General features: G+C 41.4%; 2 protein-coding genes and 1 long non-coding RNA gene across 3 annotated transcripts; 2 read left to right on the plus strand and 1 right to left on the minus strand.

The window, feature by feature from the left end:
* The first annotated feature begins 1,982 nt into the window (after positions 1-1,982).
* On the plus strand, positions 1,983-15,781 carry frs3 (fibroblast growth factor receptor substrate 3). Its single transcript, XM_044023760.1, has 7 exons — positions 1,983-2,319; positions 4,542-4,657; positions 5,734-5,822; positions 6,009-6,195; positions 6,981-7,142; positions 8,351-8,472; positions 8,559-15,781. Exons 3-7 carry the CDS (start codon positions 5,757-5,759, stop codon positions 9,888-9,890), a joined length of 1,869 nt encoding a protein of 622 aa, XP_043879695.1. The 5' UTR covers positions 1,983-2,319; positions 4,542-4,657; positions 5,734-5,756; the 3' UTR covers positions 9,891-15,781.
* Positions 15,782-18,552: 2,771 nt separating this feature from the next.
* LOC122768091 lies at positions 18,553-20,132 on the minus strand. Its single transcript, XR_006360273.1, has 2 exons — positions 19,491-20,132; positions 18,553-19,072 (listed from the first exon to the last, which is right to left on the minus strand). It is a non-coding gene; the product is annotated as an uncharacterized LOC122768091 (long non-coding RNA).
* A 1,583-nt stretch (positions 20,133-21,715) lies between these two features.
* Positions 21,716-23,922, plus strand: LOC122768714 (sodium- and chloride-dependent GABA transporter 3-like). Its single transcript, XM_044024903.1, has 3 exons — positions 21,716-22,134; positions 22,493-22,677; positions 23,383-23,922. The coding sequence occupies exons 1-3, from the start codon at positions 22,127-22,129 to the stop codon at positions 23,532-23,534; spliced, it is 345 nt and encodes a 114-aa protein (XP_043880838.1). The 5' UTR covers positions 21,716-22,126; the 3' UTR covers positions 23,535-23,922.
* The last annotated feature ends 1,541 nt before the right edge of the window (positions 23,923-25,463 follow it).

Consider the following 25,463-nt stretch of genomic DNA (forward strand, 5'->3'; position numbering starts at 1 on the left):
TGTCAATCAGGGGGTTTCCAGTGCCACCCCAGCCTCCCCTCTAGCTCTGCCACTGTCTGTGCAGTCATATTGTTTGTTTGCATGAGTGTTATTGTGATTTGCAGAGATGCTGGTTGAGGGAGATTTGAGCCCTGGGCCTTGTGGTCCCAGTCAGTGATTCCTCAATGTATGCTGAGCCACTCCATTAAGCCACTCTCATTAACATACATGCAAACATTGTATTTTATAAGTCTTCTCACAAGGAGACTTAAATAATCCATATCTAAAAATACCTCTTAATGCAATTTAAAGCATCCATCTTCTACCCCTTTATCCTCCGCACGAGGGTCAAAGGGGGCGCTGGTGCCAACCCCAACTGACATAGGGCAAAAGGCGGGGCACACCCTGGACAGGTTGTGCCCAGGCCGGGTCTTCTTGATGCAAAGGCAAGTGTGCTAACCACTACACCAACCATGTGGCCCCATTTTAAAGTTTAATGTATGACTAATATTAGCTAAAAACTAGTTGAAAGTTACAGGTTGTACAAGTTACACTAAACAAAGGTTTAGTTTGTTCCGAACTTTATGAGAGAAAGCTCTCAGGAGGAAGTTTATGAGAAACTGTCGTGCTACCTTGATGGACCTTGAAAAATAATCACTTAACAAGTCTTCTGGTGTGACAAGAAATGCAACCTACAACCGTATTACACAAAGAGGAAGGCACATACATATTGCTCACAAAAGCTGTGGTACAGTTCGTTTTGGTACAGTAGGGTATGGAATGGTAGAGTACCTTTACTTGGTAGGCTAAGTATCTGCTGTACCCTATGGTCAGGTCAACGACATATGTAGCATAGTGGTGTGAGGTAAACAAACGACATTGAACATGACACAGCAGAGATAACAACACAACAGACAACAACGTAGGATGTCCAGCAGCTCTTTTTTTCCTGCTTGGTTTGTGCGTCCACAATACGTCAAACTTTGTATGAGAATAAACTGTGAGCATTTATTCTTGTCATATTATGGCTTTATTCTCGTAAAATTAAGACTTTACTCTCATAATATTATGACTATTCTCATAGTATTATGACTTTATTCTTATAAAATTACGACTTAATTCTCACATTACGACTTTATTCTTGCAAAATTGCTACTTTATTCTCGTAAGACTACAACTTTTTTCTCGCAAGATTATGACTTTATTCTCATATTATGACTTTATTATCATAGAATTATGACATTTTTCTTGAAATATTTCGACTTTATTCTCATAATATTACGACTTTATTCTCATAATATCACAACTTTATTCTCATTAAATTACGACTTTATTCTTGTAAGATTACGACTTTATTCACGCAAGATTACGACTTTATTCTCGCAAATCACAACTTAATTCTCATAAAATTACGACTTTATTCTCGCAAATTTTACAAATTTTATTCTCATAATATCACAATTTTATTCTCATAAGACTACAACTTTATTCTCATAATATTACGACTTTATTCTCGCAATATCACAACTTTATTCTCATCATATTGCACAAGAATATGACTTTATTCTCATCATATCACGCACGATTACGACCTTATTCTCATAGTATTACAACTTTATTCTTGTAATATCACAACTTTATTCTCGCAAAAATACGACTTTATTCTCATAATATCACAACTTTATTCTCATAAGATTATGACTTTACCCAACTTCTTAAATACAAATAATTTATGTATTGCGTTTTTCTTTCTTTCTCTCTGGAAAGTGTGGCTACGAAAAACGTAATTGGGCATGTGTTAAGTTTTCATTATGAAGAAATTCCTTAGGGATACATCCATACGGAATTTGCTCCTCCTCGCCATCCGTCGTGCAACAGCAGCAGCAACAGCAGTAGCAGCAGTCAGTCCGTCAGTCAGTCCGTCACACCTTTTCCTTCTCCCTGGTCCTCCAGCGCTTCTTACCTTCTTGCCTCTCCTCGCAGCCTCGTTGTCTGGCTGTGAACTCTCACCCCAGCTGCTTGGGAAATGTCACACAGGCAGAGAGAGAGGCCCGTGTTGCAGTAGGGGGGCGTTATAGTAGAAGAAGAAGAGGAAGAGAGAGAGAGAGGGGGGGAAAACAACACAAAATCATCTTTTTTTACCTGCTTTGTCTGCATCTTATATTCGCTCTCTGTCGTGCAAATGCCACATCCCGCTACCAACACCACCACCACCATCCTCGGCAGCAGAAGCAGCAGCCGCAACTAATCGCAGCAGCAGCAACAACAGCAGCAGCAGCAGCAGCCTCAGTGCTCGTTTCGCATTAAGGCTAATATAAGAGAAAACACCGTGCCAGACATGTGAGTAGCGACAAACATCGCTGTCGTTCTCCACGTACCCACTGACTGACTCTGTGTGTGTACATGTGTGTTCACGCTGTTGTGAGAACAAACGGTCGTTGAGTTGTGTGTGTCGTTGTGTGTTTGGTGGTGTCAGTGAGCTGCTGCTCCTGCTGCTGCTGCGGTTGGTAGCATGGCTCTACCCGAGTCTGTGTGCACATCAGCGGGGGAAGGTGAAGCCCCGCCGTCGGCTTGGTTTAGGGGTCTGTGTCGGTTTGCCTGATGGAGCAAACAGGCTGTGTGTGTGCATGTGTGTGTTTCTCAGATGGAGGGAAAGCCCCAGTCACAGTGACAAGTGTGTACGCGTTTTAGCCTGCTCGCATTGATTCAAGGTAGCTGTGTGTGTGTGTGTATACGTATACTTGTGAGTGTGTGTGTGTGTGTGTCCAGTCAGATGTGCAGGCCCAGGTTTGAGCCGCTCTTCTCAATGCAGCGGTGTTTCTCTGAAATGTGTCCGTGTAAAGCGCGCGCGTGTATGTGTATGTGTAGTGTTAGGATCTCAGGTGTGTAGGTGTGTGGCACAAAGAAACACTATCGAGACTCCTCTCTAAATTAGACCGATTAATCGACACCCGTATATTCTTTTTTCTTTTCGCCAACCGGTTTGAGCATTTTTTTTTTAAAGGGACCAAAATGGAAAGCAAATGGTAAACTTTGAAACTTTCACAAATCTGAGGTCGTAAATGCGTTGGTCAGCTAATCACAGACTAATCACAACAATTTTACTTGCTGGCATTGGGTAATTGTTGTATATGTATATGTATATACATATACATACATAGACAGTTGCTACATTTATTTAAAATTGTGAAGGAAATATGATTCATTCTGCTAAGAACCCTTTTTATCTAGATGTTTAATTGACAAAGTTTATTTGTATTTTTTTCTATTTCTTTTTTATTTTCCTTAAATATTTAATATTTTGTTTATATGTTGTGTTTATTCAAAATATACTACTGTCTGTTCACTGCTACATTCATTTTTGAAGATATAGGCCTGGGAATTGTAATTATTGGTGTATGATTTTTTTTTTTTAACTACTATATCACTTCGTTTAAATTGTTTTAGAGTTTGGCTAATATGAGTTTTTCTATGACCAATGATGATCTTTAGCAAACCGTTCAGTCAGCGGCTGATCTCCCCACAATATGTTTGGCAGAGTTAATTCCAAAACATTATACAGAAAATTGCATAACTTAAATAAACTGTCACTGCACAACAGTTGTGGTATGATTCTCCTATCTGGAATTTGGTTAAAAATAAAAGTAACACACAAACTAATACACAGTTAATACACAAAACAGGTAATCAAAAAAGAAATGTTGTCAAATAAACTTTCTTATGAAAAACAAACGTGATCACGTGTGAGATGTGGGATGACCTAAATGGTTGTAGATACATTGTCGGTTAATTGTGTGGCTGATTGGGATTATTTTACTTCAAAGAAAGTAAAATAATAATAGGGTTTGATGTGGTTCCTTCTTGAATGAAGGAATGTGACTGTTATGTAATTTTTGTCATAACATTGAAAAACAAAGATAGTATATATATCAGTAGTCTCCACTGATGATGTGAGCCACTAAGTATTGATGCTGATACAGATCGGACAGATCTGATCTGTGCATCTCTGTCTTCAACTTTGTGGGAGTCATGAATTATTTTAGTTGGGGTTTTCTTATCCATTATATTAAGATCTGTTGATTGCTTTGGCATTTGTTTGTTTTGTTTTGATATTAGATATTAGAGATGTTAAATTAAGGGAATCACCTGTTGGGGGTGATCTGGGTCACCATATTTTTGTTGACCGCTATTTATTACTGTGATTATTTTGATGATGATTTTATGCCTGATATTATGACGTATTTCGTGAACAAAAGGTTAAACTTATTTTGAAGTCTCAGTTAATTATTTTTGTTTTGCACGTCGGGCAATCTGGCCCCAACCTCAGCCTCTCTCAGCGACTCCTTTGTTCTTTGAAGTCCTTACAAACTTTGTTTCACAGTTTTCATGAACCGATCTAGACATTTACTCTGCTTTGTTTTAGTAAATAATCGCAAACGATTATGTTTATTCAATCCCTACACTGCCACATTGAATCCACAGTTATTTTGTGGTGGCAGGTGATGTTTATGTGCTGACAGAAAAGTTATTTGTCTAAAACGAATGAATGTTCTCGGTTCCAGGGGGGAGAACATCACGTTTCTCTTGAAGATGTCAGTCCATCAAACCAACTGGCCTGTGATGCCGATGCCCAGTAGAAGATCCTGGGATTGAGACGTACACTGATGGCCTGGACTGAGTAAGAAGTTTAATTGTGAATTTTCCCTCACTTACCTCTTGTAAACAACCACCATTTGAGATGAGATGATGAGATTCAACTTTATTGTCATTACTCAAATACAAGTTTCGGGTAACGAAATGAGATTTGCATCTCACCAGAAGTGCAACAAGCAGAAAGTGCAGAATATGAATATATATGTGCAGAAGTAGATTTGTTCTATGGATAAGTATAAATATAAAGAACAAATATGAATATAAATGAGCGCTATAAATACAATTATATTGTGCAGATTATTATATACAGATAAGGTGCAGTGAATATGCTATATTAAGAGACATATGGATAAATGCTAATTTACAGAATATTTTACATTTGCCAGCATTTGTTATATTTAGGGTTTATTAATTGTGTAAGATTATGCTTTTTCTGATCTCTGTCAGTTACAGTTATAGTGAGTATCGTATTGGCTTATCTCTATATGTATTTATTGCTGAGGGTGAACCCACCTTCCTCTGTCTGTTCTCTCGTCAAAGCTTAGCCCTCAAAACACTTGAAATGTACACCACTTGTCAACTGCTTTCAGCCAAGTGTAGGAGAGAGGTGCTATAAGAAGACTATAAGAAAGCACTAAACCTTATCATAATGAACAGGCAGGTCAGTTAGTGACAGGTATGGCAACAAATGAAGCATTAAAAATAATTTCTACTGTTTATTACAGTGTTTGCAAAAGCTACAGACTCTGTACAACTTTTTTTATTGATGCCATCAGGACATGGAGAGGATTTCATATCATGTTTATTGGACACATGTTACAGACTATAGCTAAAGGGTCAATAATATTTTGAACTTATACTGTGTATTTTGTCATTTTCAATTCAGATTGAATTGTAAACACACACAGTTTTATGCTTCGTATCTGTACACACACGTTCAAAAGGCACTTTTCTTTCCAGCGTTTTTGTGTAACAGGTTTTTCCCACTCAAGGTTTCCAAAGGCTTCTTTACAATCAGTGATTTCTTCAGTTGCTTAAAAAGGTTGTTGACATTGTTGAGGGGGCAGTAGGTGATGAAGAGGTTTGCTTCCTCTGTGACAGGTTTCAGCTGGCCTGCTGAAGCTATGGGGAGCTGTTGGAGCTGTCTGTACAGAGACCCCATCCGAGACAACCATCTCACCAAATTTAAGGTTCATAATCCCTAAATTAATCCTTCATTTCTGAAGATCTGTTCTGTGCTGTGATTGTGAGTGAGTGTACTGTCTGTTTCAACCCCCATTAGACTGCAGTCAACCACACTATTTGAGTGTATTTTCCAAGAATCCGCCTCTTCGTCTACTCGTCTTCACGCTTACGCTTCATTTTTTGTGTCCTAGGTCACCAATGTGGATGATGAGGGCAACGAACTGGGCTCTGGCATCATGGAGCTCACACAGACTGAGCTCATCCTTCACACACGCAAGAGAGACGCCATCCGGTGGCCATATCTCTGCCTGCGACGCTATGGCTACGACTCCAACCTGTTCTCGTTTGAGAGCGGTCGCCGCTGTCAGACGGGGCAGGGTTAGTAAACATTTTGTTGGTGTGCTCTTACTTTCTATAATTTATTGTTTCTTTGGTTTATTTTAGCTTTTTTTGTTTGGTGCTTTTCATTGGAGACAATTTGACATGTCAGATTAGAATAGTTAGAAGTTGAAGGAATACTTCAGCGATTTGCTTTTACCTTTGTTTTACTAGAATAGGGCTAGCATTTTAGAAAAAGTGTGCTTCCCAACCTCATTTTTCCATTCTTTTCTTTGTCAGGTGCCCACCAGTGACACTCGGTCCTGTTAGCGTAGCTGTTAGCAAAGATGGCTGCCACTGTTTACATTCTGGGAATGAGGTCCCGTCCCCCTACGAGTGGGTCTAAAAAGTGTGGAATTAGCATTGCAGTTTCAAGCCTCGGACCAAGTGTCGCTGTTGTAAGATAAAAAAGAATGAAGAGAAATAAGGCAATGTCTTCACACGAAATTTATAGGAATTTCAGTTGTTGACAATGACTGGTTGTGGTTCACCGTTCAAGAGGTCATGGCAAAAGTTGAAGATTAAATCAAGTCTGATCCTGGTTTAAGTTTTTCACGTTATTGATCTTCATGCATATTCAGTTATTATGTTAGATGTGACAAGAGGATTCTTGTGTGAACTTGTAACATGACCAGTAACACCTTCCCCGATAAAGATATAGACTATTTAGCTAAAGGTGGGAATTTTTGGAGCAGAAGAACAAATTATGAATTTGTAAAGCCATAATAATAACAATAATAATAATAATAATAATAACAATGTTGTTATTTTGTTCCCTACATTAGGAATCTTTGCCTTCAAGTGTTCCCGGGCGGAGGAGATCTTCAACTTGCTCCAGGAACTGATGCAGTGTAACAGCATCAACGTGGTGGAAGAGTCGATGATGATGAGTCGCACTGGTCACACGCCAGAGATGGACATGGCTCGCACGCCGCAGACTCCCAACAGTGAGTCACACACACACACACACACACACACACAAATAGCACATCAGCCCACAGCTGCAGACCTCTACCTCACAGATGGTAAAGGTTAGGTGACAAATGTTTTCTTCAAAAGTCTCAGTTCTTATGACCGTAAAAGATGTTGTTCAAATTCAATTAAACAAGTGACACCTCCACTCTGACGCTTTTAATCCATTTTTGCCCCATGTAGCACTACATTCAACCATATAACTCAGTTTACCTCCCTTTATTCACCAGTGTGTAGTAAATAAGGGTCAGCTATGTTTGGTTGCTGGCTCATGTCAGAATTGATAGGCAGCACTTGGATCATCGTGGATGATCACTTTGGCTGCTGTTCTAAACAAAACCATTTGAATTATATTTAATCTAAAAACTTCCACATGGATCAGCTTGTTGACACTATTCAGTAAATAGTAAATCATTTTTATCTGGGTTTGGCATGTTTGCTCTTTGGCATTGATTAATCGATTAGTCGATTACTGAATGAATTGCCAACTATTTTAATAATTGATTACTCTGTGTTTTTTGGGGGTCTCTGATTTTTCAGCTTCTTAATTGTGAATATTTTCCTGGTGTCTTTGCTCCGTATAACAAAGAAAGTCATTAAAACTGAATCATGTTGGTTTGTGGACAAAACAAGACTTTTAAAAGCATCATCACCATCGTGGAAACACAATCAACATTTTATAGACCAAACTAGAGCTGCAACTAACGATTCTTTTCATAATCGATTAATCTGTCGATTACTTTCTTGATTAATCGTTTGATCCATAAAATATCAGAAAACCTTAAAAAATGTTGATCGATATTCATCAAACCTGGAAATGATGATGTTCTCAAATGCCTTGTTTTGTCCACAAACCAAAATGATTCACTTTTAATGATTTCTTTGTTATCCAGAGCAAAGAATTGAAGACAATATTCACTTTTAAGAAGAAGAAACAATCGTAAATCTTGTTTTAATCATGAAAAAAAGCTTCAAACCGATTCATCGATTATCAAAATACTTGTCGATTAATTTAGTAATCGATTAATAATCGATTCATCGGTTCAGCTCTAGACCAAACCATTAGTCGATTAATCAAGTAAATAATCGATTGGTTGCAGCCCTAGAGTCTCCACCATACAAAAACTGTTGCACCACACAGTTCTCTGTCTGTGTCTTTACACTGTGACAATTGTGTTTGCAGCTCCAGGATTTCCTGTTCAGGCTTTTCCCAATGGATACCCAGGTTATCCTATTAGAGGCGATTCCTCTCAACCCTCTCTTGCTGATGATCATGGGCATAGCCTCATGGGTTTGGAAGACCAGGTAAGACCTGACCAAGCCCTTTACAGCTCCCGGTGTCTGTGCTAGTTCGCAGTCTGACACAGCCTGTGTTTATTTTCCCCTCACAGACCCACACTTATGTGAATACTGTTAGCATGGAGGGGGATCTGTCTATGCGTCACTGTATGCACTCCCTACCAGAGGTGCGGCCCAGCACTTTTACTGAAACAACACGGGGAGTCATGCCAGTCGGCGGCCAAGGCAACCCGCAGATTGGCAATCTGCGGTGTTGTCCACTGGAGGAGCATAAAGATGCTCAGGTGTTCTTGCAACCGTCCTCACAGGAGGTCAAATTCAGGCTGGGCCCCACTCCAGCACAGCGCCATCTGCTGGAGAGAGAGCGTGAGAGGGAGAGAGAGCGGGAGAGGCACGGGCACAATCCACACAACCTTCAGCCAGTAGAGGGTGCCACAGGCTCAGAGACAGACGGAGACGAGCCCTCCATGCACCTGTGCAACTCTCATTCCTATCACCATTTCCTTCACCACGCAGCACACCGCCACCCGGGTCACAAGCATCCAGACGGCTGTCAGAGCGGCGAGCTCACCTACGAGAACATCAACGGCCTGAGGAGCGGCCGCAAGCAGCGGCTGAGTCCCAGCAGCGTGTCACAGTCTGTGGGTTCAAGCAGCAGTAGCAGCACGGGGGACAGTCACCCCCACTCCCTGCTGCACCCACACCCTCACGGCCCGGCGTCTCTGCCCCCGCAGGGCTACGCCTGCGAGAGGGGCATGGGCGGAAGTCACCGTCGGACAGCTCTGCTGAACTATGAGAACCTGCCCTCCCTGCCGCCAGTGTGGGAGTACAGAGCTCTGCAGCGTGACGATGAGCAGGAGGATGAGGATGATGAGCAGGATGAGGAGGAATATGAAGAAGAGGAGGAAGACTTTGACGAATATGAGTTCTCAGAGGGCCCTGGGACGCCCAACGGGTACCACCAGGATAGTCGGGGCATCCACAGAGATGCCCTGCAAAACTATGTCAACACAGAGCAGGTCCAGCCCCGGCTCCCTCACAACTGCCCCCCGCACCCACGGCCGTGTCAACCAGACAGAGGGGGAGGGATATTTAGCTTTGATTTTGGCAAACGATCGAGGTCAGGGGTCGGAGGATGTGAGCACAGCCACATGCCTCCATCACTGCAGCTGAATTACATCCAGGTGGACCTCGAGGGAGAACCTCCCTGCCAAGGCCTCGGTAGCGGAGGTGCCCAGTCCCAGCCACAGCACCAGCGCCTGCCACCCAAAAAATGTGGCGCACAGGCACCGCGGCGCAGTGAATGCTACGCGGTCATTGACCTAAAGAAGACCGCTGCCATGTCCAACCTGCAGAAAGCTCTGCCCAGGGATGATGGGACTTCCAGAAAGACTCGCCACAACAGCACAGACCTGCCTCTGTAAACGGTGTTCCAAACTGAAGAGGAACGACGAAGACAGATGAAGGCTTATCCTCATCTTAGCACACTGGACCCTTCACTGTCATCCATCCATTCAACTGTCGGGCTGACTAATACAATACAGGTACCTAATTAGAAACTTACTGAAACCTATCTGTGCGTATAAAAGTAAACGCGCAGTCTCTTGAGGTGAAGTTGCCGCCGTTTTGTTCTCTTTATTTATTTCGGTACGCGGGGCGAAAGCTCTCTAAAGAAAATTTGCAGTTTTTTAACTGCAAATGCTGTTCGCTGGATTTATGGATATCTATACGTAAGCATAAAATCACACGTTTTAAATGTGTGATTTTATGCTTAGCTACGACTTGGAGCAGTGGCCTCTGTTTTCAGTTGAAGTATTCATTGCCATAATGTATTAGCAATTTTTGAATCCTTTAAGACCATCTTTAGTCACAAGTTCAGTCAGTGGCATTTGGGTTTTGTTTGTTTTTACACTGTAAGAGTCAGAAATGTGACCCACATTCCAGAAGGCTTAGAGCAGTTGGCAATTTCGGGAAGGTTAATGATTCAGCCAAGTCCCCGGCCGGTATTCATACCTCACCACAAGCACCTGAGTCTGTGTAGAGGAGGCCGTTTCTTTGTTACTATTATGCCTGTAGAGCATTTTGCACACAATCCTATGGAATTGTATTTTATCATATTTAAGAGTTGTGTTGTCCAAATCGAGTTTGAGATCGTAATTGAATAAAAAAAAAAAAAAAAGAAAGGAAGAAAAGAAGGTAGAGGATATTTGGAGAATTAGCCTTAAAGGTCCAGTGTGTAAGAATTTAGTGACGTGAGACTGCAGATTGTGACTCCCTCCGTTTCCCCCAAGCACATCAGGAAACTACGGTGGCCTGTGCGTTCCAGTAGTCGGCTTCTGCTTCAAAAATAAGAAATGCACGCTCTAGCTGGTTTTGTCCGTGCAGGCTGCTGTAGAGACATCGGTGCCATATGATAAGACTCTCACGCACATATGAAAAGGCTTAATTGAAACCAGACAAATTTCCTTCCTACACGTCGCACACACTGGACCTTTAAAGCTATAAACTACGGTAGAAGTAGCACACATGGATTAAACAAGCTTAGGCTCACTTCAGTCCACACGCAGCAAACGGGGGAAAAACAAAAAAGTAGCATATCATTGTCACGATCACACATCTCCTGCAGATCACCGCGGACCTTTTTTCTGAAGGTCCACAGCATTTTTACCGCTCGTCACATTGCACTTTCGACCCTCGGCCACAAGGACGCGCTCTGTCACTACTCTCTCTCTCTCTCTGTCTCTGTCTGTGGCTGGAGCCACTTGTGAGAGCAGGCCAGAATCCTTCACGGCATCTTTTAGTCCACATTGTAGTTGGGGTTTCATTTCGAGGTTTCCATGGTAAACCTTGGATAGTGGCGCGAAGCTATAACCTCTCGTTTAAATGTTCCTGAATCTGTAATTTGTCTGTGATCAGGTGTGAGTGGTCTATTTTGAAAAATGTAATCAAGTATGATGCAAAAGTTATGCATTGAAGATTTCTGTGAGGTTATTTATCAACCTTTTTTCGAGTCATATATTTATTTATTTATGCCGATATTTATTTATTCTTTTTTTTTTGTAACTGTAATGATTCAGTTTTTCCATGTGATGACCAGCGTTTTGTAATCCAGTTGATAGGCTAATATGGAGACCAAAGTTTCACCTCAAATTATCACTGGAGGAAACTGGTGTGTCACTGTTATAACTGTGTGTGATTCTATTTTTTAAAAGAAAAGAGAGAAAGAGACTGTATTTATATTTTATGTGCCAAAAAAAACTTAATCGCAAACTGTACGGTGACTTAAAACAAAAAATCATGTGCCATTAGGATTTATAAGAGCAGAGGAGACATAAGGACACAGTGGTGTGGGGGCGGGGATACAAATACCTGATAGAAATTAAACTTAATAAAAACCACACATTCCACCTCATCTGCATCGACCGCCATTTCAGAGCGAGAGATTAAGGGATTAACGGTCATGTTGTAGTGTGATAATCACAGTTTTAGGGTGATTTTTAAGCTGCTACGTGTAAATACAGTAAAAACAGTAGCCCCGTGTAGGTTCTTGTACAGGTACTGGTCAAAGTGACGCCATGTCAAGATCTTTTACCACGTTGTTGATAGAAGTAGCATCGTTGTGGGTTTTTTTTTGCCCTTCCCTGCACACAGTAGAAATGTAATGTGCCATTTTCTGAGAATGTTTCACTTGGCCAAAGTTACATTTCACTGAGATTGTTTTCATGGCTGTCTGGAAGAAGCACAGGCCCGATGATGCCATCACCCTTTTTTTTTTGTTGTTGTTGAGAGGGCATATCAAGTTGACAGACAAAGGCCTAAATGTTCTAGATTTATACATGTGTGTGTGTATAGGCCCTCAGATGTTTGTTTGTTTGTTTGTTTGTTTGTTTAACGGAGCTTTTGGCAGAAGAATGAGAGGCAAAAATACAAATGCTCAACATCTGATAAGGACTGTTTTTGGCTTCTGTGCAAAGATTACAATTTAATTCTAACAGAACTAAGACAACAGACAGAAGTCTCTCGTAGTCTTGCGTAACCCTTTAGCTGTCATATTAAAAATAATAAATACAGTGCCCAGTATCACGTTGTGTAACCGAGACTGATATCTGCACTTACGAGAGGATCAAGACAAAACATGAATTCACTTAACTTCACTTCTCTTTTGCTCACCCCTAAAACGAGAGAAACGGGAAGTGAAACTCGTGATTGTTTTGAAATTGTCTTTTATAGTTCTTGTCTGTTGTTATTCTTGCTTGAACAGCTCGTGTCGTCTGCCACCTTTTAATTTCCTGTTATATAAAACACAGAAGCCAGCAAATACGCTGTAGTGAAACGCTACAGTTGGCAAATATTTATTTTTAAATTAATGTAAATAAAGATGAAACAAACACTAATGAATGGTCCCAGTGATACTGATGAGATAGTCGTAGTAGTAACTGGAAAAAGGGAGAAACAGTTTTGCCCGAACGCAGAAGTCGTTAAATAACCTAAAATCAGAAGTTGGTGCTTTGTATTTTTGCTTGATTTCCATACTTTGGTGTGAGGTTTAAAAAAAAAAACAAGGTCGAAAAAAGGCCTTGTCTTAGCTTGTTCCTGTACTGACATGTTGACTGTACTTGCAAAGGTATTTGTTATCATACATCAGAGGGTTGTTTACATTTTTGCAATAAGCGTTGATTTATTGTTTTGTTGATCTAAATCAGACCAATGTGTAAAAGTGTGAATTTTAAATAGTAGTCTATAGAGCTATGGGCTTAACGTGTTTTAACCGCCTGTTCTTCTGTGAATCAGCAGTCTTATTATTATTATTATTATTATTTCAGGTACAATGTTTTCTTCTCAAGCTTGATAGTGTGTTTTTTTTTTAGCTATGGAAGTTTCAAAAAGAAAATAAGGAAAAAAAAGATGCCTGTTTTGATTGTTCGACACTTTTTGTTTTGTTTTTGCTTCATCTCACATTAACAGTGCCATACAGTAAGTAACCTGTTCCCCCCGGGACTTACATTAAATTTTATTGTATTAAAACGCTCGAACCAGTCGTGATGTTTTATACAGGAATCAACAGGTGGTTCGTCTCATTCCTCAGAGTATTTTTTTACATGTGTCATTTAAAAAGAAAAAAAGAAGTCAATTGTATATTTATTTTATGACGCAGTTACTTCACCACGCCAAACCATGTAACAGTGATTACAGCATTGTTACGACATACTCGCCGTGTTTACAGATTAGCAATCAAAGTAAATAGATATGATTAAATGGCTGTTTTTCAGACCCGTCGTCATTAATGCCCCTCATTTGACCTCGGTGCGCTTGAGGACAAAAGAAGTGTGTCTCCCACCGCCATAAACCTAAATGTTTATCTGGAGGTGTGATTTACACTGTAGGTGACTGTAAAACAGTTAAAAGTGGCCGCCGGTGTAATCTACAGGGCGAGAAGCCACAAATTCAGATAACAAGCTCCTGTCGCCAACTTCCCCAAACTGGAGTCATTGAATGGCTTGTTTAATAAAAGGGTTTGTTCTTGTGTTTGCTGTACACACGTGACCACCTGTCCCTAAAGCCCATGTGAGGAAATGTCTCACTGTGCCTTTTATGCTCGAGCTGGAAAACATTCTTGCTGCTGTGTGTGATGGTGGAAGACAAAAAAGAAAGAAAGAAAGAAAGGATTCACCATCAAAATGAAAGTGAAAATAGTTGAGGAAATATGTTTATTTGAGTCAGTCAGAAGCCACTTAGCTTAGCTCACTCTCTGTGTACCCTCACTGTAGTGAACACCTTTATATGCCATTTGTTTGGTACATAGAAAAAGAAAAAAAAAACTGCTGGAGAATGGTTGCCAGGCAACCAGGCAGGGCTCCAAGGAGTCACCGCTCGGGTGTGGGTCAGGGGAATTTGTATATTCAAATCATGCCCAGCCAGGTGGCTTCCTCCTGTTTTGTTTACAGTCTTTCGTTCTTTCGACACGAGTGGCATCCATCGTCCCTCCCAACTTCCCTGGAACTGTTCCCGACTTGCAGTGAATCATCTGTTGTGATGACACGAGAAGGAACAATCTGCTCGGAAGTGGTTGAGAAGATGTTATTCAAAAAAAAAAAAGCGTGGGATGTTAAGTTGAGTAAAAAACAGTGTGTTTGTCATTACGCTGCCATGTGGCCGTGCTGCGGCGATGGCTGATCTCATCAGCTGCCGTTTCCTCTCATCACGCTGAAGAATGTGGAAATAAACCTCCCTTTTGTTGTTTGTGTACTTATCCATTGTATAGCTAAGTGCACATGATTTAAAAAAAGAAGAAAATACACATTATGTCATATTTCAGTAATAAGCTAAGGACAAAACGATATCATCTTCATCAGTGGCTTTTTATCGCCAACAGTTTTATCTCCCATGTCGTAAGCCTTGACTTCCTCTCTCTCTCTCTCCGTGCTACAAGATAGATCTCTGTTTAAAAAAAGAAAAAGTATCAGAAATCTGTAATATCTCTTATTTATGTGTATTCTTCTTATTCTTCTTATTCTTTATTTTCCCTTCTCTTTTTTTTCTTCTTCTTCTTTTTGTCTGGTACGAAAGTGTAAATGCCGCCATGGAGGTGACATGCGTGTACAGGTCTGCTGAGCTGTACATTTGTACGTGACAAGAGTTGTGCGTTTACATACACGGTCGGCGAAAGCGGTCTAACTTTGTGACTATTATATCAATTTCTGAATCAAACGAGTGCCAAACATGCTTGAGCATGAAAAAAGACAAAAACCCCTGGGACTACGTTGGAACTGCAGGTACTCTGACCTTATCGAGTGTGACTCGAGGAACTCACTGCTGTCGGAGACTCTTATTTGTGATACGAACGCACAGCCGAAGGTTGAACCGTGCCAGATTATCTTTTGATGATGTTTTCGTCTCAGTTTGAGAAAGTTCCATTCGTTTGTATGTTTTCTGTGTCCACACACAGCGAGGGTTCTTATCGTGCCACGCCACTGAGGTGAATATGAAAGCTGATTTGCTTCATTTTGTTGGACTTGTTCGACAGAAACGGGAACGTTTTGGCTCATCGTTCATTCTTAACTCATACCACACACACACACACACACAGAAAGATCTCCAAAACAAAGTGAGCCTGACCACTTGGTGAATTTTACCCTGGATTTTACCAATTATAGAGTGTGGATTTGTGCAAAATGTAAAAGTAAATGTAATTCTAATATTAAAATGAAGCTATGAAAATATCTTATTGTGCACTAAACAGTGTCTTTTTTTTTTCCTCCTTTAAGTCAAACATTTAATGTCTCAAAGAACCAATAAATGCATTTGAGCAAACCTCCTCCAGGATCATGTGCCTCTTCAGTTCATATAACAAGTACGATTTTTAACGACGACGAGATGTTTTTAAGGATACTCCTAGAATATTTTTGTAAAATATACCTGAATGGGGCTCCTAAACACTCTGTACAAGGTCATATAAAACAAAACAAATCATTTTTTTAAGAGAGAAAGAAACGAGTCGGCTCAGACGGAGGCTGAAACCGTTTTCGGCCCGTTGATGATGAAGCCTGATCATTCCTGGTGGTGAAATACTTCTGTTCTTTGTTGTTGTGGTTGTTGTTGTTGTTGTTGAAGTTGTTGTTTTCCTTTTGCTCTGGTGACTCTATTTTCTTAATAAAACAACAACATTTTAGAGGACAGGAAATGTGTAATTCAATAGTCAAAAGCCTTTCATCCATCCTCCCACCAACAGCTGAGAAAAGTGGTTCCTGTGAGGAATGTCTGATGCCTGAGGGAACACAATATCACAACTGTGTGAACATTTAAATTTAGCCTTTCTCGACGAGGATGCCCTCAGGTCAAACAACTGATTATTCAAGTGCACACAGTTCCACATTTGTTTGTGCTTATGCCAAAACATTAAATTGTGATTTTTCTTTCTTTTTTTCTTCTTCTTGTTTTTGCAGCTGAGTATTAACTTCCTTTGAGCATGTGCTTAGTGTTTGCCTGTGTGTAAACAATCTTTTTTTTTTATTTATTTATTAATTTCATTGTACAGAGAGCATGGTCCCTGTTAGCTCTAGAGATTTACAGCAAAGTGTACATATGCCTTAAATAGCTGCTGTCTTGTCTTGTTTACATTTGTCTGTCTTGTTTTATGGTTATTGAATTTACTGTATGGAAAAGAGGAGCCTCACAAATAAAGCAGAGCTTTTATTGTTTCTACTGTACTTTGGCGTCCGTCCTGTGAAGTCTGGAGGTTTTTTTCTTCTTTTTTTTAAAAAAAACAAAAAAAAAAAACAACTGTTGCCGCTGAATAATTCATTGGGGCTGCAAGAGAAAACGGGCAAACGGACAATGCCTGCGCACGGCACCGTGAAACTCATGTTACAGGTTGTCACACGAGAAGCCGGACCGTGTGAAATCCGATCACCTCGAACTTCCAGTTTCGCGGCGGAGTTTTAACTACAAACACTCTTTCATTGTTTCATTGTGTAACAAACAGCAGTTGGTGTAGCTGTAGCCTGCATGGCGGCAACAGGAAGTTGTGGCATGGCAGCACATTCAAACTGAAAACAGACCTTGAGATGCCGAACAATGTTTTGTGTGACATCTGAAACACAAGACACGCCAGGCGGATGTAACGGCCGTATCTTGACAGATTATGGCACCGTTATTGCGCCTTGTGATTCATCCCCACTCTGCAGTGGAAGTGTGTGAGATTATTACGCCCACACAAGTGGAGATGTTTTATAGTGGTGGTGTTGTTATTAAGGTGAGCCGTGTTGCAGGTGTCACCACCAGCTAACTCTCTGCTGACCTCCTGCAGGAGGAGGTCAGCTGAGCACAGCAGAGCAGAGAGAAAGTAAAGGGCCACAGCGACCGCATGAATGAATGAATGAATGTCTGTATTGTCGTTGTACAGACGACAGCAGCGTGTGAGTGACTTTCCTTTGTAACGTCGCGAACAATCAAATTAAATGGAGCACAACGAGACACGATGTACTTAAAATGAATTCATCCGGGACTAATGTGGTATGAACCTGCGTTTCTGCGTCCGCTCGCTCACGGGTGTGAGGCGAGCGGATCATCCCATGATATTTCTCCCTCGGCAGCGTTATGAAAGGGTTCTTTCATATGAAATCTGAAGGTGTTTTTTTTTTTTTTGTATGACAGGCCCTGATGCAGCCAGTTTCACAGACGTTACAATGAGAGCTTCACTCAGTGCTGCTGCTTTTGTTCATTCCGACAGATTTATGGTCACTGAGTCAGCAGATTGTGCCTACACTTCATGTTCTCCATGTGTTTTCCATATGCCCACTTAAGTCTATTAAGGTTTTCTTTATTATTACATTGCCATCTACCACTATTGATTGGTCCTTATCGCCCAGTACATATATTCTTCTAATAATAACAATAATAATAATAAAAATTCAAAGTTCTCTCTCCTTGGTCTCATCCTCTTCATCACAAGTTCTTCCTCCTGTGCCCCTCCTGTCTCACCCTCTTCTCAAAGTTCCTCGCATGCATTTGTCAGACGTTAACTTTCCTGCAGCTTTTCTTCCATAGGGGGATGATGATAGGAGAATGTTTTAATTTCCTTCTTCACATATTGCGGCTTGCACTAAGCACTGGGCTGTAGTGGAGTCGTTTAATTGGATCTGTCTGGTCTCAGTCCCATTCTGGTCTCTTCCTCGGCTGAAAGTGGACTTATCTTCGCTTGAAGATGGAAATTCAAAAGTATAGACGCTACGTTTTCACATGTGTGGTCTAGGGATCCTGTATCTGGAGGAGCTGGCTTTAGCGTGTTCGTTGCAAATCTTTGTTGCAGATCAGACATCAGACACAGGGTTTGCATGTCAGATCACATGTCAGTCCCCTCGACCCCAGAGCTACTGGCAATTCTGTGGGTAAGGCAGTGAGTTAAGGAGCTCAGACCTGCAACTCTGGGCTGCGCTTATGGGTGATTTTACATTTGCTGTCCATAGACACTCAGTGTCTGTTGAGGAATTGGCTAAAGATGCCAGGGATCGAGGAAAACATGAATGTGATAGTGTATGGAAAGACGAGGAGGTGAGACAGTGGCAGGAGGAAGGGAGCAGCCTTCTCTTAGAAAGAAGTGGCTTTTAATGAAGTTAAAGAAAAGGGGCCGAGGTTGTGCTACGTCGACTGAGATTGGGGCATTGTCCTCTGCCGGAAAAAGTTGCTTGGTGCCAGTGTGGACATCCAGAGTCAATCCAGCATGTTTTATTTTCACATAGTCATTTCACAAGAGAATGGCAACCATTTTGTATTGCACTGGCTGAGCTGGGGCTTTCATGTTTTCACATTTTGAGAAGAATCATCTCATCTTGCCATTAACGTAGTTTCAGCATTTCTATATGCGGCTGGTCAACATGTAAGACACACTCAAGCAAGACATTGAAAGCTCACTGCAAAAAAATGTCAATCATGCTTGTTAATGATTGTAATTAAACTGTAAAAAATAAACAAAAGAAATTTAAAGGTCCAGTCTACAAAACTTGAGTGGAGAACAGCGTCACATGATGAAACAGGAACTGTTTGTCTGTTTGTCACGGCAGTAACTTAATCAGTGAGTCTGTGGCTCCGCTGCACATCAGAGCGTGTTCTGTTGGAAATGCACAAATTGTCACGTCCGTTAAAATAATAGTTGAGCTGTGATTGAGTGAAGTATACTGACACATGGTCAGCCCGACACGGACGCTCTCTTGCACTGAAAACTCAAGGGGAAATCATATTTACGTCTTTTAACAAACTCATAACATCTACATCTGCTGAAGTCTTCTGTATTTTAAGAATATGTCTGCTGCTTGGAAAGTAAAGTTTCTATCATTTTGTAAACCTTTTTTAACCCACACCAAAGTCCAGAGACACATGCTTTTACATCAAGAGTTACATCAAGAGACAAGAGTTGTTGCTACTGCTCAACCTCTAAGCTGCCTCCATCAGTCAGTTAAAATGTATTATTTTGTGACTTCAGCATTTGAAATCCATTACGCGGCATGAATTAAATGACACGACCTTACCCTACAAGGCCACAGTAGGCCTAAACTCTGGTTGCCTCTCTCTGGTTGTCCCTGCTGGTCAGTGGTGGTCCGATCTTGTGCGGAGGCCTGCGAGAACTTCCCCTCCACACGTGGATGTGTGTGTGCAGAGTGACATCTGTGTACCTGCTCCTCTCATCCTCTTCTTCCTCTGAGCGTGAGACAGTCAGCGTACATCTCCGTGGCACACTTTTAACCCAACTACGCCGTTAAACTGGACTACTGTCCTTGTCTCAGTCTTCAAGCACCAGTGGGGGAGACATTTTATTGAATGTGCCCACCTCCGTTACACTAGGTGGCAACATTCCCCCTTTCCACTTGGTAGCCTTTGGCAGTTTCCAGTTGAGCAGGCAGCATTCTGTGCCTTCCTACATCTTGAAAATATTCAGTACATTGAGCTTCTTGTCAGTCCAATAAACATAGAGTACCAGGTTGTTTTTCTTATTCTTTTGTGATGTGTCAAAGCTGAGGTATGCAATATTTATTTAACTCACAGTCACATTATCTGGGCGTGTTAGTCCAACTTCAAGAAATTCAATGTTTAGACAGACTAACTTCCATCCATCTCCTCTCCTACTGCTTTATTCTCCACATGAGGGCCGCTGGTGCCAATCCCAGCTGACACAGGGCGAAAGGCGGGGTCAAACCCTGGACAGGTCGTCAGTCCACCACAAGACCACATATACAGAGACAAACAAACATCCACTCTCACACTCATACCTACAATCAATTTACCTAATCCCCAAATCTGCATGTGTTCAGGGGGGAAAACCTACACACACACACACACACAGGGAGAACATGCAAACTCCAGGCAGGATGGACCGGGGTCACGAACAGCGGATCTTCTTGCTGCAAAGACAAGAGTGCTGACATGTTTACACATATTAAACATCCTACAAACATTACAGTTTGTTGTTGAACTGAAAAAGAAATTCTGTACTTTACCTGAAACACTCGGACACACACAGGTGAAATGCTCTTATGCACACAACTCACTGAAAACCTCTGTGTGGGTTCCAGTGCAGTGTGTATGTGGGAGGTGAGTCTGGATTAATGACCCTTTAGTCCACATGGTGATGCAAAGGCGTGGCGTGCAGATTAGAGACACAAATATCAGATTATTAAAATGTTTTTTTATCTTTGTGCCCCATGACATTGGCGCCGGCTATTTCTACCCAGACATGTTGTTATATAACTGTGTGGTTCCCAGTTGAGGCCTAAACCAGCATGTACGGCAGCGGCAGTCAGTGTTAATGTGTCGATACGGGACACTTTCATTTAGTTTCTCACTATAAATACTTATTTAACACAGTGTCAACATATTATTAAGTATTAAATTTGACTGGCACATTCCATAAATGCAAGGACTTCTGTGGTTGTTTACGACTTCGAGATAAGATAAGAAACTTTTATTGGTGACACAATCGTTAAAATTTAAAGGCAGGGTTGGAGCGCCTGGACAAACAGTTGGTGCAGACTTCCTTCCGAAGCCACGCCTCCGGAGCACAGGAACGCGCTGCGAACGCGGATTCACGAGCGCCGCGCAGCATCGGTAACGTTTGGTACTTTTTGGTGAGGCTATGTTTTTTTTTTGGATACTTGTTTAACTGACAACGTGATGATGAAAAACAGCAAATACTCTCAAAAGTTCCCAGTTAACCTGCCTGTCCAGTTGAAACAGAGCCACCATGTCATCACTCTGCAGCCCTTTCTGGGGCTTTGAGTCACGGCCACCGTTCAAACGCAGCAGCACCGATGTTCACTCTGGTCGCGGATCGCTCTGCATCAGCCCTCAAGAAAAGGGCTGAGTGTCCGATTGACCTAATCCCCATATTGCATGTTTTTGGACTGTGGGAGGAAGCCGGAGAACCCGCAGAAAACCCACGCACACACGGGGAGAACATGCAAACTCCATGCAGGAAGGCCCTTGTTCTAACCGGGGCTCAGACCTGGGTCAAATTGCTGCAAAGGCAAGAGAACTAACCACTCCTGCTTTTATGAAAAAAGTAAATGTAATTAAACGGAGTTGTTTATAGGTTATTACTTGTATTGGTCCAGCCCCTGAACTAAAAAAAAATAAAAAGCTTGCACACTACCTTTAATATTAAAAACGGTTTAGTTTTAAAAAAAAAAATGTAAGAAAGAAAAAGAACAGAACTGTAGCTTAGTTAGTCTAACAACATGACTGCCTCTAATTTTTTCCAGGATGTATAATGGTCCAAGAAGTGAAGGCAACAAATTCCCAATTGGCTGCAGATGACTGAAGTCTGTCTCCACCCACAGACTCAGCACAGGCTGCTCAGCTGATTTGGTTTAGTTGTTAGCAACTGTGCTAATCTACAGACTTAAGCCATTCCTGGCTCCGTGGAAAAATACAGCAGGGAAGTGGCTGGCGATACCTTGGAAATTTTTTCTTTTTTTTTTTCTTCTTCTTCTTCTTTTTCTTTTTTTCAAGTGAGGCAGGCAGCATGGTGCGCGGACCAATCCGGCAGTGATCAGAGCGCAGAGGAGCCGAGAGGAAACAGGCTTTTGTTGCCGTGAAAACCCGGGCTGAGAGGAATACTCATCACTTTTGCTGTCGCTGTGACCAACTCTCGTGGGAGTGGGGCTTCGTCATGGAGGGGTAAGTACCCGGGTTTCTTTTTGTTTTTACCCTGAAAAAGCATCACTTTGGCTGCGCTCCAATGTGCGCAGCTCTCTCTCTCTCTCTCTCTCTCTCTCTCTCTCTCTCTCTCTTTCATTGGCACATACCGACGAAAACTTTCCACTCCTCGTCATCTCGTGCGACCTCAAGTTCACCAAACACAACGACCAAATTCACTTGTAGCAAACAATTAGACAAACAATTGGCGCGCGCGGCACAACGTTAAAGATAAAACCAAAAGCCATGTAGTGTGTGTGTGTGTGTGAGGAGGTGGATTTCAGAGTTAATGCTTCTTTTTTTGTCTTGTCTTATTCTATCTGTCTTTGAATATGTCAAGGGAATTTGTGGGAGGAAACAGCCTTGATGTTCCCAGTCCAGATAGCAAGTTGGTGAAGAAGACTCAACTGCTGGACCGTGGCCAATGGGCGAGCAAGTTGGAGTTCCTACTGGCTGTGGCAGGAACCCTGGTTGGGCTGGGAAACCTCTGGAGGTTCCCCTATTTGTGCTATAAAAATGGGGGAGGTAAGCAGGAAGTGGACTGAAAGCAAACAAAAAACAAAAAAAAAATTAAGTCAAACAACTGCACTTTCATTGTTAATGCCAGCAAATGTGAGGGGGGGATAATCTTGATACACACACACACACATGACAAACTGCCTTTTTTTTTTTATTTATTAAAGAGGACACAGCCTCATGTACTGCAGGGAATAATTTGACAAGAACAAAGAAAACACCTTCATATCTTAAGGCCACACTCCTGTATCTGAATTTACAAAAGATGTAAAAGGATGAAATATGTTTTTCCTTTCAAAAATGTGGCTGATGCTGTGTTCACACTTTCATGTTTACGAACACACGTAAAAATTGGAGACAGGGGCCGGTGAGGGCAGAAGAAGAAGAAGGTGTCGCACTCTTTGGCCTCATATGGCCCCTTTTGGCCTCTTTTTCTTGACAGTTATAGACAATGATTTGACCCTTTGCTCCCTTCACTGATCACATGGTCTACAAGCATGTGCAAAGGTCTGGATTTGGAAGACCTAACAGTGGGGAAATCTAAATGTGGAACATTTAAAATTAGAGAAAATCAGATACCCACGTTATGTGTGTGTGTTTTTTTTTTTTCTTGTAAAATTTTGACTTATGAGTAAAGAAAATGTCGATTGATCGTGTGCGATGTAGCCACAGATGAAGTGTTTTGGTTTGTCACACTTGTCATGTTTCTCTCAGGTGCATTTCTAGTTCCATATGTCTTGTTTCTGCTCGCTTGTGGTATCCCCATGTTCCTCCTGGAGACGGCCATGGGACAGTTTACATCTCAGGGATGTATCACCTGCTGGAGGCACTTCTGCCCCCTGTTTGAAGGTCAGTGTACCGTGTAGAAACTCCTCATATTATATGTTGCAGATCAGTGTGTAAAGATGTACAAAATGGACGTTATAAAGGAAGCGTGTCACCCATGGTTGGTGCTAATAACAAGAGGTTGGGGGGCAAATTGATCATGGGAATGGTGATTTTTGCTCGGTGGTTTTTGGATAATATGCTGTAAGGATGTACAGAGTCAGGGTATTTTATATATACCTACACGTAACGTGAAGTTAATCTGCACCAAATAATCGATAAAAACCTATATAGTATGTAATTTCTGCCACTCGGCGTCTCGCAACCAAAACAACAACTCATTTTCGATAAAGCTGAAACGATTACTGGATCGATTCATATGATTAAAACAAGATTTCTGATTGTTTTCAGCTTCTTAAATGTGAATATTGTCTTCGTATCTTTGCTCCATAAAACAAAGACAACGTTAAAACGGAATCATTTTGGACAAAAACAAGACATACGAGAATTTAAAAATAATCGTTAGTAGTGGGAGAAGCATGGGCTCATGGGAGTTGTTGTCTAGGTGGTGGGAGGGCCTCGGCAATGAGTATTTATAATAATACCTGTAGTGGAAAAATACACAGAGTGAAATGAGAAAGCAAAAGACCACACGCTGGTACTTTCCTTCCTCACTCGTGTTTGTTTATTAAAAGGCGACGATAAAGGGGCAAAATGGTCCATTACCTTGAATGGGAAATACAGAATTATTGGAAATGTGCACTAATTCAACGTAATATATTATATTAAGACCTTTTATTGTATCGGTGTCAAATCTCAAATTGTTTGCCTTTGGTTCTAATGATTTATTATCAGTTGCAAATTTGTAGATCAGTGCAGTGCTTCATTTTTCCCGTGGATCTTTTTGATGTAGTGTCAAAATACTAATACAACTTAATACAGTTGTGCCTGGAGATTAAGCAGAAAATGATCCTGATGACAGGCATGTATACACCAGTATGCCGTCACAAGCTGCTGGGCATGTTTTTATAGCGGTTGTTGTTTTTTGGTCGTCTAACCTGTTAATAATAAATGACAGAAATGGACTTTTACAATGGGCTTCACAAAAAAAAGAATAAACCCCCCCAAAAAGAGATGACGTACATACAGATGCTTACTCAATGCCTTCTGAAACAAAAACGTATTATTCAGCGACTTGTCTTTCAACCAGAAAATCAGGTTTTGATTCCAGGTGGCTGTACAAAACATTTACTATCGTGGAAAAATTAGTGAGTGAGGCCATTTCAACAGCTAATTGTTGACAGCAGTACTGGTTGATAATGGATGGGGTGACTGATGATAATCCACAATAGCATCCACAATCTATTTTCAGCTTCTTGTTTGATTTAACATTCAAATAAATAAACATTAATGAAGTCCTTAATTAACTCGCAGGCTCATGGTCTTTGTTCTGCAGAAAAAAGAGGATTCAAAGGTCTTGAGGGCTGGCTGCAGTTAGGAGGTGGTCTGATGATGCAGTAGCAGGTGGACATTGACCACCAGGACTGGTCAGACTTGCTGATCACAGTCTACCTGACAGTCTGACACACAGAGATGCAATAGATTAATTCTTACTTTCTCCTAAATAGGAACCCACAATACCAAATTGACATCATGTTCTATTTAAAACCTCTTCTCATCATCGTGATAGTCTGGATTTATTTCGATTTTATTGGCTGTAGAATTAGTCAAAAATGAGCGCGTCTGTGTGCTTTACCCACGGCAACGTTCCCTTTCGATATCTGGCAGCTATTCAACCGTTTAGGAATCACGGCACTGAGAAGCTGACGTCACAAATGTGCAACGCGCCGGTGAATCTTTGTCTGTGATTGGACGGTGGTTCCGCACAAGTCCTGAGGTTCTACTGTAATGACAAGTATATGGGCGCAAAGCTCGATTTCTCGGCTTTCCGGCATCCATCCATCCGTCTC

This window comes from Solea senegalensis, linkage group LG4, assembly GCF_019176455.1.
Source record: "Solea senegalensis isolate Sse05_10M linkage group LG4, IFAPA_SoseM_1, whole genome shotgun sequence".
NCBI classification, from domain to species: domain Eukaryota; kingdom Metazoa; phylum Chordata; class Actinopteri; order Pleuronectiformes; family Soleidae; genus Solea; species Solea senegalensis.